This window comes from Nymphaea colorata, chromosome 1 (genome assembly GCF_008831285.2).
Source record: "Nymphaea colorata isolate Beijing-Zhang1983 chromosome 1, ASM883128v2, whole genome shotgun sequence".
Lineage (NCBI taxonomy): Eukaryota > Viridiplantae > Streptophyta > Magnoliopsida > Nymphaeales > Nymphaeaceae > Nymphaea > Nymphaea colorata.
This window is the reverse complement of record NC_045138.2, coordinates 34,194,627-34,211,577: the sequence shown is the minus strand read 5'-3', so window position 1 is coordinate 34,211,577 and position 16,951 is coordinate 34,194,627. Positions and strand designations below refer to the sequence as shown.

The 16,951-nt window shown below is 42.3% G+C and overlaps 3 protein-coding genes across 3 annotated transcripts; all 3 read left to right on the top strand.

Annotated features, from left to right (window-relative positions):
- Positions 1–1,140: 1,140 nt before the first annotated feature.
- Positions 1,141–6,346, top strand: LOC116253056 (cysteine-rich receptor-like protein kinase 10). The gene is made up of 7 exons (XM_031627798.2): positions 1,141–2,080; positions 2,295–2,447; positions 3,492–3,613; positions 3,700–3,910; positions 4,768–5,008; positions 5,151–5,301; positions 5,581–6,346. Exons 1-7 carry the CDS (start codon positions 1,285–1,287, stop codon positions 5,935–5,937), a joined length of 2,031 nt encoding a protein of 676 aa, XP_031483658.1. The 5' UTR covers positions 1,141–1,284; the 3' UTR covers positions 5,938–6,346.
- Positions 6,347–8,956: 2,610 nt separating this feature from the next.
- On the top strand, positions 8,957–10,817 carry LOC116253102 (cysteine-rich repeat secretory protein 38-like). The gene is made up of 2 exons (XM_031627869.2): positions 8,957–10,035; positions 10,415–10,817. The coding sequence occupies exons 1-2, from the start codon at positions 9,228–9,230 to the stop codon at positions 10,600–10,602; spliced, it is 996 nt and encodes a 331-aa protein (XP_031483729.1). The 5' UTR covers positions 8,957–9,227; the 3' UTR covers positions 10,603–10,817.
- A 1,517-nt stretch (positions 10,818–12,334) lies between these two features.
- LOC116253068 (cysteine-rich receptor-like protein kinase 6) lies at positions 12,335–16,448 on the top strand. Its single transcript, XM_031627807.2, has 7 exons — positions 12,335–13,756; positions 13,908–14,042; positions 14,466–14,587; positions 14,675–14,885; positions 15,095–15,335; positions 15,455–15,605; positions 15,730–16,448. The coding sequence occupies exons 1-7, from the start codon at positions 12,925–12,927 to the stop codon at positions 16,069–16,071; spliced, it is 2,034 nt and encodes a 677-aa protein (XP_031483667.1). The 5' UTR covers positions 12,335–12,924; the 3' UTR covers positions 16,072–16,448.
- Positions 16,449–16,951: the final 503 nt, after the last annotated feature.

The following is a 16,951-nucleotide window of genomic DNA, read 5'->3' as shown; positions in this document are numbered from 1 at the left end:
GTTTTCTCAATGAAAGAGCAAGCCATGAGAATTCCAGCAAAGAAAATCTTTAGTTTGTGCCAACCGCCAATAGTGTCAGGACCTGTCATCCCACCTTGTCCAATCCTCTCTGAAACCGGCAAGAGCCTTCTTGACAGTCAGAGCCTCTTTAGACGCCCCACCAGATCGCCTTTACGATGGTCGCCTCTCCAAGAACCTAAGTTAACATCATCCTTTGAACAGGACCTAGGGAACACCCTTACAAATGCTCATCCAAGGCTCAATCTTTTAAGATGTCTTTCCAAATGGGAGAATTGACCAGCACCAAATGTCTGTCACCCAAAGTAATTTTTCCTACACAAATCCGCCCATAATCCTTGATCCGTAAAAGCCACAGCGCCCATGTGAACAAGTTGAAGTCTTCGTCTCACCAACATTCATTTTAATAAGAAAAAAAAAATATTATGAATGACTGACTACAAGGATGCCAAGCCTCGGATCCGCCACCGGTTTCCATTTTTTCCCCACTTGCAGAGCCGTCTTTCTTGACGCATTCCGGTGGAGCCTTCCACGACGGGCTCCGGCCCCATCTTCAATAAATTCGTCCATTTTTTGGATTTGAAATCCACTGTTAATCTCAACATCTTTTGTTAATTTACGGAACTCTTGTGGAGGTCAGACCTCAGATGAGGCAAGGCTATCAAACATAGCCTAAAACTTATTCACAACATGGTTCTCAATAAATAAAATGAGGAAAGCTCCAATAAGAAAATATTGGAAGAGATAAATGTAATTGAAGACGAACATAAACTCTAACCGGTGCCAGTAAATCAAATGTAATACATCAACCGGGTGGCTCGTGTGTCATTTGAATCTTCTTAATTATATGATAAATCTTTTTAACTTGTTATGAAATTAGAAGACCTGGTAAAAATTACGATGTATGGTTTGATTTAAATTGTGATTTTACCTATTTAAAAAATGAAAAACCGTCATCCCATTTGTTCCCATTCGAGATGTAGAGGCTGTGGGGACTCATCTTGTATCGCATGGAAAGAAATATCTACATTGGCAAAAATAATGTAATTGTATAGTCCGGAATAAAGAAATGCAAGTTATCCCTGCCCCTACAATTATTAATTATTGACGCCTACATCTTCCAAACTAAGCCGCCAGTCGAACATTTGTCCAACATTTCAACTGTGCACGAATAATGTTTTGGAAGATGGTAGGTTCTGCTCTGCTTTTCCAAAGACGTATCTCTCCTTCTTGTACCTCCTTGAGTTCACTGCATTTCACCAGTTCATGAAGATGGGAGGGACTGGCAAGGCCATCCGACGTTCCATCGTACTCCTCCTCCTCCTGCTGATTCTTCGGCATAGCAGGGGCCAGGATCCATACTACAGCTGCCCAGGCAACGCGACGTACGCAACTAACAGCACCTACCAAGCCAACCTGGAGAGTCTGATCTCCTCCTTGGCAGCAACCGCCTTCTTCAACAATGGCTTCAGCAGGGAATACAAGGGGAGCTTCCCGGACCAACTCATGGGCCTTGCCCTCTGCCGGGGAGACGCCACTCCCGATGATTGCCGGAACTGCATAGCCGTTGCCGGGAGACTAACTCTCCAGATCTGCGCCAACAAGAAATCAGCTGTCCTGTGGACGGTCCACTGCCTCCTGCGCTACTCCAACGAATCTTTCTTTGGTCTCGTTGATTCACAGAACGAGATGACTCTAATGAACACTGACCCTCTCCGTACCCCAAAAGCGTTCGATCAACAGGTTGTTTCACTGCTGCGCAACCTCACACAATCGGCCACTAGATCGAACGGGTCGAGTCTCATGTATAACACGGGCAGCATCACCTATACAAACTCCAGTTCCTCCACGACCGTCTACGGATTAGTACAATGCACGAGAGACCTGTCACTCCAAGACTGCAATTATTGCCTGATGAACGGAGTGGCTTCTCTCTCTAAATGTTGCAGTCACAGTTTGGGCGCTCGGTTTTTAACAGGAAGCTGTATTGTGAGACGTGAGACGTATCCTCTAAGCACTAGTGCGGCGTCTGTTTCTTCACCGGCAGCACCACCATCTACCGGTGAGTCACCGAACCTTTCATGTGTGTGCTGGAAAACATGTTCAATCCTTAAACCATATGAACAAAATTTACATGTCTAATCTCACTTTTTCTTTTATTTGTTTTTTTGGGGATTCCATTTGGGTGGATAGGTTGATTAAAGATCCCAATATCTTGAAGAAAGCATGTTTCTTACTTTTTTTCTGTTCTGCGATGGGTGCTTTGAATATTTTAGATAATGAAACATCTCATGGGAGGCGATGGGCAAAGCTGCTGGTTGGGATTGGGGTGTCTTTCTTGGTGGCAACTCTGTGCGCGCACTGTGTCTTGTACATACTTTATCGGAGGAGGCACAGGGATGGATGGACAAAAGCGGGCAATTTCCAAGGTAAGAAAACAACTGTTTATCAGCCATTTTAGTTGCTAAGGTCAAGGTTGGTCAGCCATGAAAGCCTTTCTGACCCTACTTTTATCAGCATGCTACTACCGTTCACGTCGTAGGCGAGGGGACTACTCTGATCCAATTTATTCGGGCGAGTCACCTCGGCCTTAACTCTAATCAATGGAGGGCTTTGTCGTTGGCACCCTTGCCGTGCCAACCCCGTCTATGTTTTTGTTTTTCAAAAGGCCCCAAAAACATCTAACAGTTTTTTCACATAAAACTAGAGTTTTTAGTAATATCTGTATTTACTATATATCAACTCATGTTTATTATCCAAATAAAATTATGTTTCGAAAAATGAAAATCCATTTTTATGTCTTGTCATTCGAACGCACAAACCAGGTTTCGAAACTATTTATTTAATAAGATTAGTGATTTCACTAGAAGACCAATTTTGAGGGTGTTGTCCCAACCAAACCGAACTTTTTTTTTTTTTTTTTCCTTTACCAATCACAAAGAGAAATGAGAAATGAGAAATGAGTGAACGTCTATTACGAGCCACATTGTGGTGATAAGGTCGGAAAGAAGCAGAGAGAAACATTTTATATGTCCATAGCAAAGACGACAAAAAAAGAAAGAAAAGAAAATGATGCTGCTTTTTATCGTTTCCGTATCGTGGGAATATAAAAAAAAAATAACGCAGTCCTATGAGGGGCCTCACTCCCCAGATAAGACACGTGATCCTGTTCTCTGAGACAAAGTTCCAAATTACATTTTCTAGATGTTAGCACGCATTGGTCTGATGATTTTTTCAACTCAGTAACAGTTAACGTAATCTTCAGAACTTAGGTCTGTTAGCTGCTTTTCCAGAACACTTCCACCAAAGTAATAGATAAACTTACCTCGGTTTAACCTCATTTCCTTGAAAACTTTCCGCAATTTAAGTCCACGAGCTTCTGCAGAAACCAAACTTACTTTAGTATCTATCGGCTAATTAATTGAGCTCCGATCTAAGTGTGGACATTCAAACATAGTTAAAATTATGTGCAGGTGAGGAAGAAAAGGGAAGTGGGGAGCCCTTGATTTTTGACCTGGCTTCTCTGAAAGCTGCTACACAAGATTTTGCAGAAGAAAATAAGCTCGGAGAAGGCGGATTCGGTCCTGTCTACAAGGTGACTTTCCGAAACATTGATCAAAGTTACTGTTTCTTCTCAACTAGGAGGAGGGAAGAAAATGAGCGAGTTATGAACCATTACAGGGAATGCTGCCCAATGGCGAAGAAATTGCCGTAAAAAGGCTGTCCAAGAGTTCCGCACAAGGAGCCTCGGAATTCAAGAACGAGGTGCAATTGATTGCAAAACTTCAGCACAGGAATTTGGTTAGGCTTCGGGGTTGTTGTTTAGAAGGAGGAGAAAAGATGCTCATCTATGAATACGTCCATAACAGAAGCCTTGATACTGTTTTATTCGGTAAGTGACTTCTCCACTTTGCTCATTGGCAAATAATAGTGACCCTAGCTAAGTGGTAGGTTAATGTGTCGACGACATGATCATTGGAAGCCACGATTTCCAGCCAATGATCAGCAGAGTCGATGGCAGGGAGGTTACAACATTTCCTTTCATCGATTTGGCAAACATAGTCACAAAAAACTTTCTCAGTTTCAAGCGGAGAGGTTTTCTCAAGTATAATAGGATGAGCTTGAAAAAAAAAACGAGAAAAATACAGTAAATTTTATTAAAAAAAAATAAAATAAATGAGAAACCAATGACACATACATCAAAAACTAAGTAGAATTCCAACAAATAAAAAATAAAAAATGAAAAAAAAGGTTTGGCATTAAAAGAACATGACAGAAATGAATAACATAAAAAAAAAGAAAACAATACATGGAACAATAAGTTTCTCATGTTGTTTCAGGTTTTTTTTAATTTTTAACGTTAAAGAACATTTTTTTAAATTTTAAACAGTTCACGTTTTTTTTTTTTCAAACAAAACACGTTTTTTATGACTATGATTTCAAGAGAGAGAGAGAGGGGGAGAGAGAGGGAGTTCCTTTCTCGTAGCACCATTCCCTTTATGATAGCTATATTTTGACGAAATCATGCTTTAGGAACACATGAAAAAGGGCGTTTTTACCTTCAAGTGAGAAATATTTCAAACAGGCACCGGTCATGCCATGGTTCAGCGTGGCACAAGAAGGAACTTATCAATATTATGAGCATTTCCCCATGTCAATGGAAGAAGATAATGAGATGGGAATTAGTTGCTTTCAGCCATGACAGTGCAGAATCATAACTGTTTGCTCCATTTTTTTCGTCATTGAAAGGGAAGAGAACGGTAGGCAAGCAACTGGATTGGGGAACACGATTTAAGATCATACTGGGAATTGCGAGGGGACTTGTCTATCTCCATGAAGACTCAATGCCCAAGGTCATTCACAGGGATCTCAAGGCAAGCAACATCCTGTTGGATAAGGAATTGAATCCAAAGATTTCAGACTTTGGGACAGCAAAGATTGTTGGAGTGGATCAAACCAGGGGAAACACGAGCCGAATTGCAGGAACATAGTAAGCTATTTTGATTTTTATTAATCTCAACTAAGATATTTTGGTTTAGGTCAGTAGTTGTCGGATGCACGCAAGGCAAGATCAAGTCAGTTATTTAACTTATTAGAGAATGATCGGGTGGCATCCTCACTGGTACATGCAGTGGATATATGTCGCCCGAGTATGCAATGCAGGGACGATTCTCTACTAGATCAGATGCTTTCAGTTTCGGCGTGTTGCTGCTGGAGATCGTAAGCGGGCGCAGTAACAATTCTTTCTACCAATCTGATCGTTGTCAAGATCTTTCAGCCTATGTAAGCAATATCTTTTCTTGCCAGAGTTTCCCGTCTTGGAGATTCTTCGCCTCCTTATAATTTGGGCACCTTGGGTGCCTGCTTGCTTCACACTTCTGCACCGTCTCCCTGCCTGGATAGAAGATTGTGTCCTGCCAACATGGAAATCCGGGCACTCTTGGCATCTAATTCTGATTCCAAAACAAGAGACGCCATAGAACAGTATTCAATTTAGACTAAGTATCTTTTCATTCTGAAGATATGACTCTGTTTTTTTCCCTTATTATGGGCAACAAGCAGGCGTGGAGTCTTTGGAATGAAAACAGAGCACTGGAGATGGTGGATGAGGCATTATTGGGTTCACTGCAGGGAAGCGAGGCGCTGAGATGCATCCATGTGGGCTTGTTATGCGTTCAAGAAGATGCAGAGGCGAGGCCAACAATGTCGGCGGTCGTTCTCATGCTCAGTTACGCATCGACGGTCCTCCCTCTCCCCCTCCCTCCCGCCTTCTGGTTTGCCATGAAAGGCACTGCCGAAACAGACATCTCAATCGGCGAGTCTGAGGTGGGTGCGGCTGGGTCAGCTCAGTCTACTCCTGGCAATGCCACCTTCAGTGTATGGGGCGACCCACCAGGACCAAAAACCTCCGTGAACTAACGACTTAATGCCAGTCCTTCTAGTTTTCTTCCTTAACCTGGGCTTGCATTTAGACTCGTAAAGGAACCAAGACCACTTCATACAATTATGGTTTGGTAAGTGACTTCCAATCGCCACCAAGGAGGTTCAGCAACATCATTTCGAGTTTATGGGGTATAGATATCTGCCATTTTTCGAGCTTATGTGTATGTGTGTGGAGGGTGTGCGTGCCTGCGTACGTGTTTTACACGGGTTCTCTAGTTTTGTCCCACGAAAAATGGGTAGCTGTGGTTTTAGTGGCCTGTTTATCTCCTGTGTCGACGTTGTTCTCTGCTTCGAGCATATTGTGATTACGCACAAAACTTTTTGTTACTCTTGAAAAACAAAACAGAGTTCGAAGTTGCATGCAACACATTTTTAAATTTCCAAACCTTGATCTTTCCCCCTTTTTATTTTCATTAAGGACGTTCTTGGCAGCAGCATTCATATAGTAGGCGTTTGATTTACTTGGAATCCATGGAATTTTAAAGTCATTTATTTTCATTTTTTTAAAAATGAGAATTGTATTAATTCGAACAAAAATTTTTGATTTTGGAATATTGGCTCATTCTAGAATCCAAATTCCAGAATTACGAGTCCATCCTAGGGGATGAAATTATGATTATATAGAATTAGAATCTTTTCATATTTCTTTTGGCCACATGAAGGCTTTAGTTCGTGAACTCTAGAGCTCTAATTCATGAACTCTAGAATTTTAATTATTTTTTTCATCAAACAAGTTTATTTTAAATCTAGAATCAAAAGTCCATACTATCAAATGAAACTGAAAATTTCATTCTAATTCAAGGTTGAGGTGAAAACTTGATTATGGAATTTTGATTCCAGAATCAAAAGATCAAACGACCCCATAAGAAGTTGCTTGAATGGCGAAGACAGAACTAACGTTCGGTTCATGTGGTGGAAGTCGCTTTGATAAACTCAAAACTCTCTTGCCCGTGTGTGCATCCACGAGGATTCGTATAGTTTCAATCAACTTTGACCGTACACTTTCCTTCCAAACGCAACAGCTTTCATCAATCTAGCTAACTTTTTTCCCCGAACCGAAATTTCTGTAGCACCGGTAATGAGATTTAAAGGGTTCATGGGGGCGTCATGGAAGAGAGCCCTTACTTTATTCTTTGTTTCTGAAATATCTTGCTGGATGCGGTGCCTTTGCATTGTGGTAAAGTTGAAAATACAGTAGACTTCAACGAGGCAGGGGAAGGACTGTGAAATAGGAATAAGGAACAACTAGCTAGCGCAAAACACAGGAAATTATTATACATATATATCCCGAAAAGCTCGGCAGTTTCATGAACTACTTGTCCTCCCACTTGGTAACAAAGTCGGAGTTAAAATTTTTTAGGGCATGTTGAGCTCCAAGCTAATTTGATTTGATAGACTCAAGGATTTAAAGTCAATCCCCTTTCCATGGAAACTCAAATATATTTGAGGTTTGGGCACCATGCTGGTGATCTCCAATCTTGAAACTTAATGCGGGGGGCTCACTGAAAGGGATTTCAAATCAGATCTCAATCACCCTTAAGAGTTCGTTTGATGGCATGTAAGAATTGAACGTGGTAATTTTATCATGGTTGGAAAAATTTACTAAGCCCTGTTTGATGACAAAGTAGTTTTTTGCACTGTAAAATTAATCATGTTTCAAAACCGTTAGTAGTAATTGTTTTTTTTTTGTTTCCCTCCAAATTCACGTGGAAACAAATTGAATTGAAAGAAAATGATATTTCAAGACAACAAAATGTTAAGGTTTACACCTAAGCATACTATTTGAATGCATGGCAATGTCTCATTCTATTTCAGACAAAAATTATTCCTAACTTCATTCCTTACAATAACCGGTTCTATTTCTAGTAGAGACGCAAATTCACAACAAAGGAATTCCATTGCATTTGGATTGCAATAGAGTATAAACACAAAGAAAAAGAAAAAAAAAAAAAACGCAAATGCTCAAATATAACGCTCAGTATAAAATAAGCCAGAAATTATGGAATTCCACTAGAGTATATGCCGAAAACAGTTTGCGCACTCACTCTTAATATCACAAAGTTTTATGTACATACTTACAAGCGCACACTGGATCGAATGGTCATCAACCAAAGCGTCCAGTTTAAGGGAAAAAGAATGAATTTGTGAACAAGGCCAATCCAACACGAACTCGAACAAGAATTTAGGGCGCTGACTAAGGTAAACGAATTAGGAATATGATCAGAAAACAAAACATACGGATGAATAGTTTTAGGCCTTCCTCACCTCGACCATTCTGAACTCATCCTGCGATGATGGTGTTCCAGGAAACTTCATCTCGCTCCAGTTCAGGCATTTCGCCGAACAATTGGAGTGCGTCTGTGATCCCTTCGCAGTCAGCAAAACCCATCATCAAAATGTTCCAGGAGAAAGCTTTCCTTTGAGGGATTTCTTCAAAAACCCGGCATGCACTGTCTGGAAGCCGAAATTTCCCGTACATATATTTAGGCATCGTAGTACCGACGAAGGCCACGCCACCTAACAACGACCATGCAAGATGGAGCTCCAACCCTTCTTTTCACGGCCGGAATGTGGTGGTGGAGCTCAATAGCTGCAGCGATGATCGGCGTAGAGGAACCAGAGAGCGAGAGAGGAGAGGCAGCCAGAGAGGAGATTCTGCGTTGCGGGTGAAATTCCCCACGGTAAAAGGTCCAAACTCAAGAGAGAGATTTTTTTGCGGGTTAATTTTACCCTCGCCGTACACATCGTTTTGGATGAAAAATGTCGATGCAAATCTCCTCAACGGTAATTTCTGTGCACATGACCTAAATCCCAAAGATTGGCCGCCTTTTGATATGACAAGTGGCAATCTGCCTAACCCTAATGCCCTCAGAAAAATACAGAGAAAAAAAAAAAAAAACAGAGAAAGAAGTCATTTGCCTTTCCGTAAAAGTGAAACCATTTTAGCATAAAGGTGCAGCTTCAGTGCGTCCGACTAATGATCCGTGCGTGTTCACAAGCCATGGTCTTTCTGACTATCTACTTCGGTCCCACACAGGCAGATATATGGAATAGATATCTCAAACAACAAAATATGGTTGCTGTCTTAATCTTGAAATTGAAATTTTTTTGTAGCGGTTAAAGAGCTACGAAAATCATCAGCACCACCAGTCAAAGTATCAACCGAGAAACGAGCTTTACAGTACTCCCTCTATCAGCACCTGAACCTTCCCTCCTGCTCTGGTTTCTTCCTCGAGTCCCGAATCCATTATCATCGCACTCTTGAAATGATTTCCATTTGGTACATCACAATTTTTCTGTTTCCCTCTTTCTTGCGCCTGAGTAGCGCTCAGAGTCCTTATTACAGTTGCCCCATCTCTGCTCTCAGTTACAACACCAACAGCAGCTTCGAGCGCAATCTGAACGCCCTCTTGGCCTCCCTGGCAGCCAAATCATCGGTCTCTCGTGGCTTCTACAATACCACGGTAGGCCAGAGCCCCGAGCAAGTCCATGGCCTGGTGCAGTGCCACGGAGACATCTCCGCCGACGACTGCCGCAGTTGTGCGGCCTCTGCTGCCTCTCAGATCGTCCAAGTGTGCCCGGGCAAGCGGATGGGCGTCATATGGTTCGACGACTGTCTCCTGCGCTACAGCAGCTTCAATTTCTTTGGGATCGTCGACGCATCGAAAATGGCTCTCGTGAACACCGTCAGCATGTCCAACCCTGCAAGATTCAAGCCAATCGTTCAGGTCTTGTTCGACAATCTCATTAAGTCAGCTACCACCAATATCTCCGGCCACATGTACGCCACTGAAAGTGTTAAGTACACCGACAACGTCACCCTCTATTGCCTCGCAGAGTGCACGAGGGATCTCTCGTTCAACTTCTGCAATTCTTGTTTGAAGAGCTCCGTGCGTGCCATCTCTCAGTGTTGCTCCGACAAACGAGGGGCTAGAATTCTGTCCGGCAGCTGCGTTATAAGGTACGAGATATACCCCTTCTTCGGGAACTTGTCGACTTCGCTGGTGACGCTGCCACCACCGCCTTCCTCCACATCGGGTGGAGCTCCGACGAATTCTTCTGTTGTTGTTACTGGTGAGCATTTTTCTGCTATCGTTTTATCTTTCTTGCAACAAACAAAGAGGAAATTTTTTTGGAGAAAAAAAAAAAAAAAAAACAGAGATACGTTCGTTAAGAGGATGATTTCGTTGAAAGTTTCGCCTCTGTTTTTTCGCTTTCTTCTTTCGATTACATGGGAACCTGTTTTTGACTGAAAAACCCCCATGAAAGCAGAGACCGTGTTATCCAGTAAAAGAGGTTGTTTAAGAGGATTTACGCTCAGCCTCAACTGAGAGCGGAGTCTTCTCAACATTTATTTTGTTAATCAAAGACTACTTGCTAACGTTACACTCAACCGCCCGCCTTAATTGTGATGACTCATTTGACATTCATATTTGATTTTGTATGTTTGAAGGATGTAATAGGTGTATATGCTCAATATCGAGAGATGCTGTCGTGATCGCTGCATCAGTCTCTGCAACAACCTCCCTACTGGTGAGCGCCATCTGCCACGTCCTTGTGAGCAGGAAAAACAGGAGAATCGAAGACAGAAGATTGCTGCAGCAGTCGAGCTCCAAGAGCCACTTAATTGCCTCGGAATGAGGACAACAACGACGACGAACGAGCTCGGAGACAAGGTCCAGCTGCCGTATATGATGTAAAATGCGTGCTTCCGTCCTTGAATGTCCCTCTCCTTGTGTGCTAGAATAAGAGTCGCCAATAAATGGTCCCAATCTGTGACTGTGGTGGACTAAATGCCCTTCTACGTATCTTTCTGGTAGTCGCGAGACAATGAAATGCAGTGACTTTTTGTGTAAGATTGAATTGCCTGCACCGTCATCCGTAGTTAACAATTAAAAAAAATTATGCACTTTGTAGGGTTTTTTGTTTTCATTTTAAAAAAAAAAAAATCGTATTTTCACTGACGCACGAAAAATTAATAAACTAGTATGCCGTATATAACGAGGTCCGCCTTTTAGTCGTTGTGGGTGAAGGGTCTCGATCGACGGTCAGCCGTCATGCCCTTTTCTTTCAACGTTCAAAATGAAACGGGAACTGTAACATGTTTGTCCTGGACGACTCTCTCCAGTACGATGCTGATGCGTGGATAAGCGGTGGAGGTTGGGCGTTTCAAAGTGGACAAGAATGTCCTGAACAGACTTTCTGCGGAGGGTCTGGTAGCCCCAAGTGGGACGGCACTGTTTTTACGTTTCCCATAAGAGCTTGAACTTTTGTGGAGGGTAAGGTTAGACTAATCTCCCTAAAATATTTGAATTGAATGAACAACTCAAACATAATTCATCTGTTTTGTTCAACGAACGAGTCAGCTTCGGTTCTTATAGGCTAATATTATCTCCTTGTAATTTACAAAAGTTTAGTCTATACTTTGGTTATTATAGCCATTAACTCCTAGTCATCTCATACGTCCTAATCGCAAGGGTGGGCAGTAACTACCTTTTTCATTAAACAACTATTTTTTGCAAAGTAATTGAGAATAGACATGTTTAAATGAAAGGAAGCACGCGTGTTGAGCATTTCTTTTCGTGTTTTCTTATATCATAGAAAAGAAAGAAAGAAGAGGGCAGGTAATTGGAGAATTTTGTTAGGAAACGGAGAAAGAGAGAGATGTGCCCAGAAATCCATTCAAATCAAAATGTATGTGGTGACAATGAATTAAGACGTGTCACCAATCAACGAATAACATAAAGAAGGAAAGCAAAGGAGGAGGACGGGGAGATTGAGAGAGCTGTGGTGGTTATGTAGATAGTTGTCGTGACGGGCCACGAGGTCGAGGGCGATGTGCGTGAACGCGTCTTTGACTCGGAAGTTAATACGGAGGAAAAATAATAAACAGGGTAGGGTACTATGGTCGTTACATTACATTACATAGAGTGGGGCACAATGCAGGCTTGTTGGAGAAGTAGCGGCATCATACTTAACATTCAACAACATCATTAATGTTGCCTTTGTGGACAAAGGTGCTTTCAGGTTCTCAATTGAGTCCCCATCTCCGTCTTCATTTCATTTATAAAAGTTGCCCCCACAATGTCGTGGATGGATAAGAAATTAAGAATTCGCTCTTCTTTTCAAGAATTTATCTTCTTTGAATCCTTCCAACCCATTCTCTAAATTAAATCCGATTACAACGAATTGATCCAAATCCAATCGAACCCCCCGGGCCTCCCGAGCTTTATTTGTATAGATGTCGGCAATTAGATTTCGATTTGGTTTTGCGGTATAGATTCAACCTCATCTGTAATTCAGGTAGCGTTCCAGTACATACAAATTCTTTCGAAAGTGTGTTCCTTATATGGCGGCTTGTGTTGGTGTTTCTCCCTGATGGGTGGCAAAGTTTAGCAGTCGCACTGTACAAAGGAACACGAAGAAGACCCTTCTGCCTTCTCTTTTTCCCCCGTCTTCAACGTAAATGCAAAGTATGTGGTCCCTGCAAAATTTTGGGGAAAAACATCCACCTGTTCACATCCGCATGCAGTTCCCCATCCTTCCCTCCAAATACAACCATCGATTTATTTGCTCTTAGGTACCCATCAAACCAATTGAACCATCAATTATTGTGCTTGGAACAACCATTAGAGGCAAACGATTGACAATCTTTCAAGAGATTAAGGCATCAGACTGATGCTCTAATTTTCGTCTCTCCTCCTCCGAATCCGCTTCCATGGGAACGAACAACCTCCAGCCATGGGACTGGAAATGAAAGAAGAAGGCAAGTAAGGCAGCAATCAGCTTGGGGCTGTATGACCTTCGCATGTGCTGACTGGACCCAACTACCAAAAATCTGGAAGGACTAAAACTCAGTTTGACGAAGTCGACAAGAAGAGCTGAGAAGATCGACCATAAAAGAAGCGCCTGCTCTTTCCCCTGCGATGCTGCGAGCCTGAAAGCATCTCCAACCGCACGGTGATGGCTGCAACTCGGTGTCTCACTCTCTTCATATTTCTTCTTCCTCTTTTCCTCGTTGCTGAGGCCCAGAGCCCCTACTACAACTGTCCCAACACCGGCCCAACCTTCGCCGCAGGGACTGCCTACGAGAAAAACCTCAACACCCTCTTGGCCTCTCTCAGAGCCAATGCTTCCGTGAGTCCTAGCTTTTTCTACAACACCACAGTGGGCAGGAGCCCCGACCAAGTCTATGGCTTGGTGCAGTGCCACACAGACATCTCTCCCGATGACTGCAGTTTTTGCGCCGTGTCTTCTGCCTCTCAAATCCTCCAAGTGTGTCCCAGTGCCAAAATTGCTGTGATATGGTTCGACAATTGCCTCTTACGCTACTCGAGTGTCGATTTCTTTGGCGTGGTAGATAGCTCCCAGCTGGCTCTGGTTAACACCAATGGCATCTCTAACCCCTCACAGTTCAAACCAGTTGCTATATCCTTATTCAATAATCTCAGCGCGTCGGCTACCACCAATAAATCCCGCTTCTACACCACCGGTGCTGTTCCCTACACAGATAACACGACGCTCTACAGCTTGGTGGAATGCACAAGAGACTTGTCTCCGAAATTCTGCGGTTCTTGTTTGAACAATTCCATTAGATCCATGTCACAGTGTTGCATAGATAAACAAGGAGCTAGAATTCTGTCCGGGAGTTGTGTTATTAGGTATGAGATTTATCCTTTCTTCGGAAACTTATCAACGCTGACGCCTCCCAAAGCACCGCCTGCTTCGCCGCCGGCGCCTAACGGGTCTACCTCTCCGGTGCCACCACCCCCATTAGCTACGAATAATTCATCAGGTGCCAAGTCCGAGCTGTCCTCCATTCAGTCTCTGTCCCTCCATTTTCTCTTTAATTAAAGTTTGGAGACACCCAGGGAAGACATCTTGTTATTGTTGCTTGAATTGTTTTTCGTCCTAATTCTGCTGATCTCTTGTTTCCCGTGTGAAAGGATCTGGTAGGAGTTCCTCGAAGCGTAAAACTGTCATCATCGCCACATCAGTAGCGATACCAGCGGGATTGCTACTGTGCATTCTGTTGGTGTGCTTGGTCGCGAGAAAAAGGAAAGCAGAGGCACAACCACAAGGTAACCAGCTACATAAATTCATGAATTTTCAACTGGTTATTTGGATGGCTAGGACTTGGTAGACAAGCTTAGTTGCTTAATAATTTTTGACAAGAGGGCAGGTACTCTCTTGCTTTGCGTTAAAGGTCTCTGCTGATTTTTCTACCTATTTTAATGCACAACATTTTCTACCTTCCGATCTCGCGGATCACCACTTTACAAGAGTAGTCATACTAGAAAACTAAGCATCATGCGTCATACCTCTTTAAATGAATCTCTTTTTCGTGGGAAATTCATGCTAATGGCCCACTCCCTTTTTGAAATTTCTGTCCTTCACCGCTTAACTATCAATCAAGTGCCTGAATTCTTGTATGAAGAGGTCGAGAGCATGCTCCCACATATACCGAGAAAATCTTGTCATAGTCTTTTGATTTCTGTGTGCAGCTAGGAGTGAAATAGGAGGCCATGATTCCATAATTTTTGACCTTAATTCTCTTAGAGCTGCAACCAACAACTTCTCTGAAGCAAATAAGCTTGGGCAAGGTGGCTACGGTCCCGTCTACAAGGTAACTCTCCAACCATATATGGAAGTCATGTTTCTGCTTCTCCTCACTATTGCTTAATAGTTTACTGAGCTCTATTTTGTTGAACAGGGTACGCTATCCGATGGTCAGGAAATTGCAGCGAAAAGACTTTGCAGAAATTCTGGTCAGGGAACTGCCGAGTTTAAAAATGAAGTGCAATTGGTTGCCAAACTCCAACACAGAAATTTGGTTAGGCTTCTTGGCTGTTGCTTCGAAGGAGAAGAGAAGATACTTGTCTATGAGTACGTGCCTAACAAAAGTCTTGATCATTTTCTATTTGGTAAGTGATTTCTTTTCTACTTGTTTTCCTGTTAACTGTTATCATGTTGCCTGTATTTTCGCGTTACTGTAGCATGAAGTGGGTTATTTTATTTGAGCATCCACAACCAAAATTGTCTGTTTAAATGTATTTTACCATTATTGCTTTTTTTTTGTGATTCTGTTGAATCAATTTTCTCATGGTCTTGGTGCCTGTGATTCCTTGAGCAGAGGATGCTTCTAAACGTGGACAGCTGGACTGGATGACACGATTTAAGATCATTCTGGGAATTGCAAGGGGCCTCCTGTATCTTCATGAAGATTCCAGGCTCACAATTATTCATAGAGATTTGAAAGCGAGCAACGTCTTGTTAGATAAAGATATGAATGCCAAGATATCAGACTTTGGAATGGCAAAGCTTGTTGGTTTGAACCAGACACAGGGCAGTACTAGCAATATTGCTGGAACATAGTAAGATTTCTTGTTGTTTCCTCAACGTTGAGCTTTTGCTAATAGTTGACGCCCTAATTCAAATATGCCTGCTCTGTAAACTCTTAAGCTCATGTTGATCAAGTTTCTGCTGTCTGCAGTGGATACATGTCACCCGAGTATGCAATGCAAGGTCAGTTCTCCCTTAAATCGGATGTTTTCAGCTTCGGAGTTTTGCTGTTAGAAATTATTAGTGGTGAGAAAAATTCTAGTTTCTACCAAGCAGCTCGTGCTGAAGACCTTGTCGGCTATGTAAGTATAAGATTTGTTAGGTCAAGCTATATGGATTTTGTTAAATCGAGCACCAATTTTGTGGCAATGGTGCTTGAAGTTTTGCATCATCACAGATTGAAACTTTTGGATTCTTATCATGTAGGCATGGAGGCTCTGGAGGGAAAACAGAGGACTAGAAGTGATAGATAAAACAATGCCCGGTCAACTCCAGAAAAGTGAAATGCAGAGATGCATCCATATAGGCTTACTGTGTGTCCAAGAAAGTCCAGTTGACAGACCAACCATGTCTCAAGTGGTGCTCATGCTCGGAAATACGTCAATGACACTTGCAATCCCTTCTCCTCCAGCCTTTTTGGGAGGGATCAGCAAAGTTCAATCAGAAACTGAATCACATGTCACCTCCTCCACTCCAGATCATTCCATGGGTAGCACACCGAAGTGGTCGGTAAATGATGTGTCAATTTCTGAACTAGAAGCACGGTAGAATTGATTGTCTAATGCAGTGTGATTTAGTAGCCAGTGCTTCCAAATGCAACAGAAGAACTACCGTTGAGCGAACCAGGCACCGTTATGTTTGCTTGCTGATTTTAAGTCCTATTTCTGTTTACCAATTGTCTCTTAAGATCTTTTGTCGCATTAACATATGACACATGATGTTGTACAAGTGTACCAATCAACTGTAAGGGATTACTATAGAATGATGGCACGGTATTACCATTGTGAGACAAACAGCCACAGGTTTCAGGCACAGAGGGGGCTACAAATCATCTCTTGGTGACATAATGTTCGTCCTGTAATGAAATGTTGTAGTACAATACGCATAAAGGTGTTGTGGGAAGGCTTTAATTAGTGGTAGAACAAGCTTCATTAGCTACTGAACTGGTTTTTGAGTTATCCCCTTGAGCCGTAAATTGCCTTTCTTTAAAGGGCTTGCTTTTAATTAAAGAAGAGAAAGCAGAAGCAATCGATGAACAAAAGCAGTTGAATTCCATTCACAACCTCAGCATATACTCTTGATAGGTGTCGCATTCATGCGAAGAAGACAGAATTCTGTGATCGAAGTTGCCAGCAGTCACTTTGGATCAGCTCTCGCATCTTTATCTAAGCATTTAAGTCGGAACGGAGAAATTAATGAAGGCGGTGATATCCCAACATTCATAAAAACTTCGCGAGCGGCGTTTAAGACCTTATGTTGAACCAGTTAAAATCTCATCAGACATTGAAGGAGTTAGATTTTTTAGCCCTTTTATCAAAACAATATTGGAAGATGATCCTTTTGAGTTCTTTTTCTTCGAAAAGAAAAAAACATTTTGAAAGTTTTTAACCACATTTTTTTTTTTACTCACTGAGAACTCAAGAAAACG

Coding starts and splice junctions, on each gene's coding strand:
- LOC116253102 (XM_031627869.2), top strand. CDS start 9,228: ATGATTTCCATTTGGTACATCACAATTTTTCTGTTTCCCTCTTTCTTG. Junction 10,036..10,414: donor TTCTTCTGTTGTTGTTACTG/GTGAGCATTTTT, acceptor GTATGTTTGAAG/GATGTAATAGGTGTATATGC.
- LOC116253068 (XM_031627807.2), top strand. CDS start 12,925: ATGGCTGCAACTCGGTGTCTCACTCTCTTCATATTTCTTCTTCCTCTT. Junction 13,757..13,907: donor AGCTACGAATAATTCATCAG/GTGCCAAGTCCG, acceptor CCCGTGTGAAAG/GATCTGGTAGGAGTTCCTCG. Junction 15,606..15,729: donor CTGAAGACCTTGTCGGCTAT/GTAAGTATAAGA, acceptor CTTATCATGTAG/GCATGGAGGCTCTGGAGGGA.
- LOC116253056 (XM_031627798.2), top strand. CDS start 1,285: ATGAAGATGGGAGGGACTGGCAAGGCCATCCGACGTTCCATCGTACTC. Junction 2,448..3,491: donor AAAAGCGGGCAATTTCCAAG/GTAAGAAAACAA, acceptor AATTATGTGCAG/GTGAGGAAGAAAAGGGAAGT. Junction 5,009..5,150: donor AGCCGAATTGCAGGAACATA/GTAAGCTATTTT, acceptor TGGTACATGCAG/TGGATATATGTCGCCCGAGT.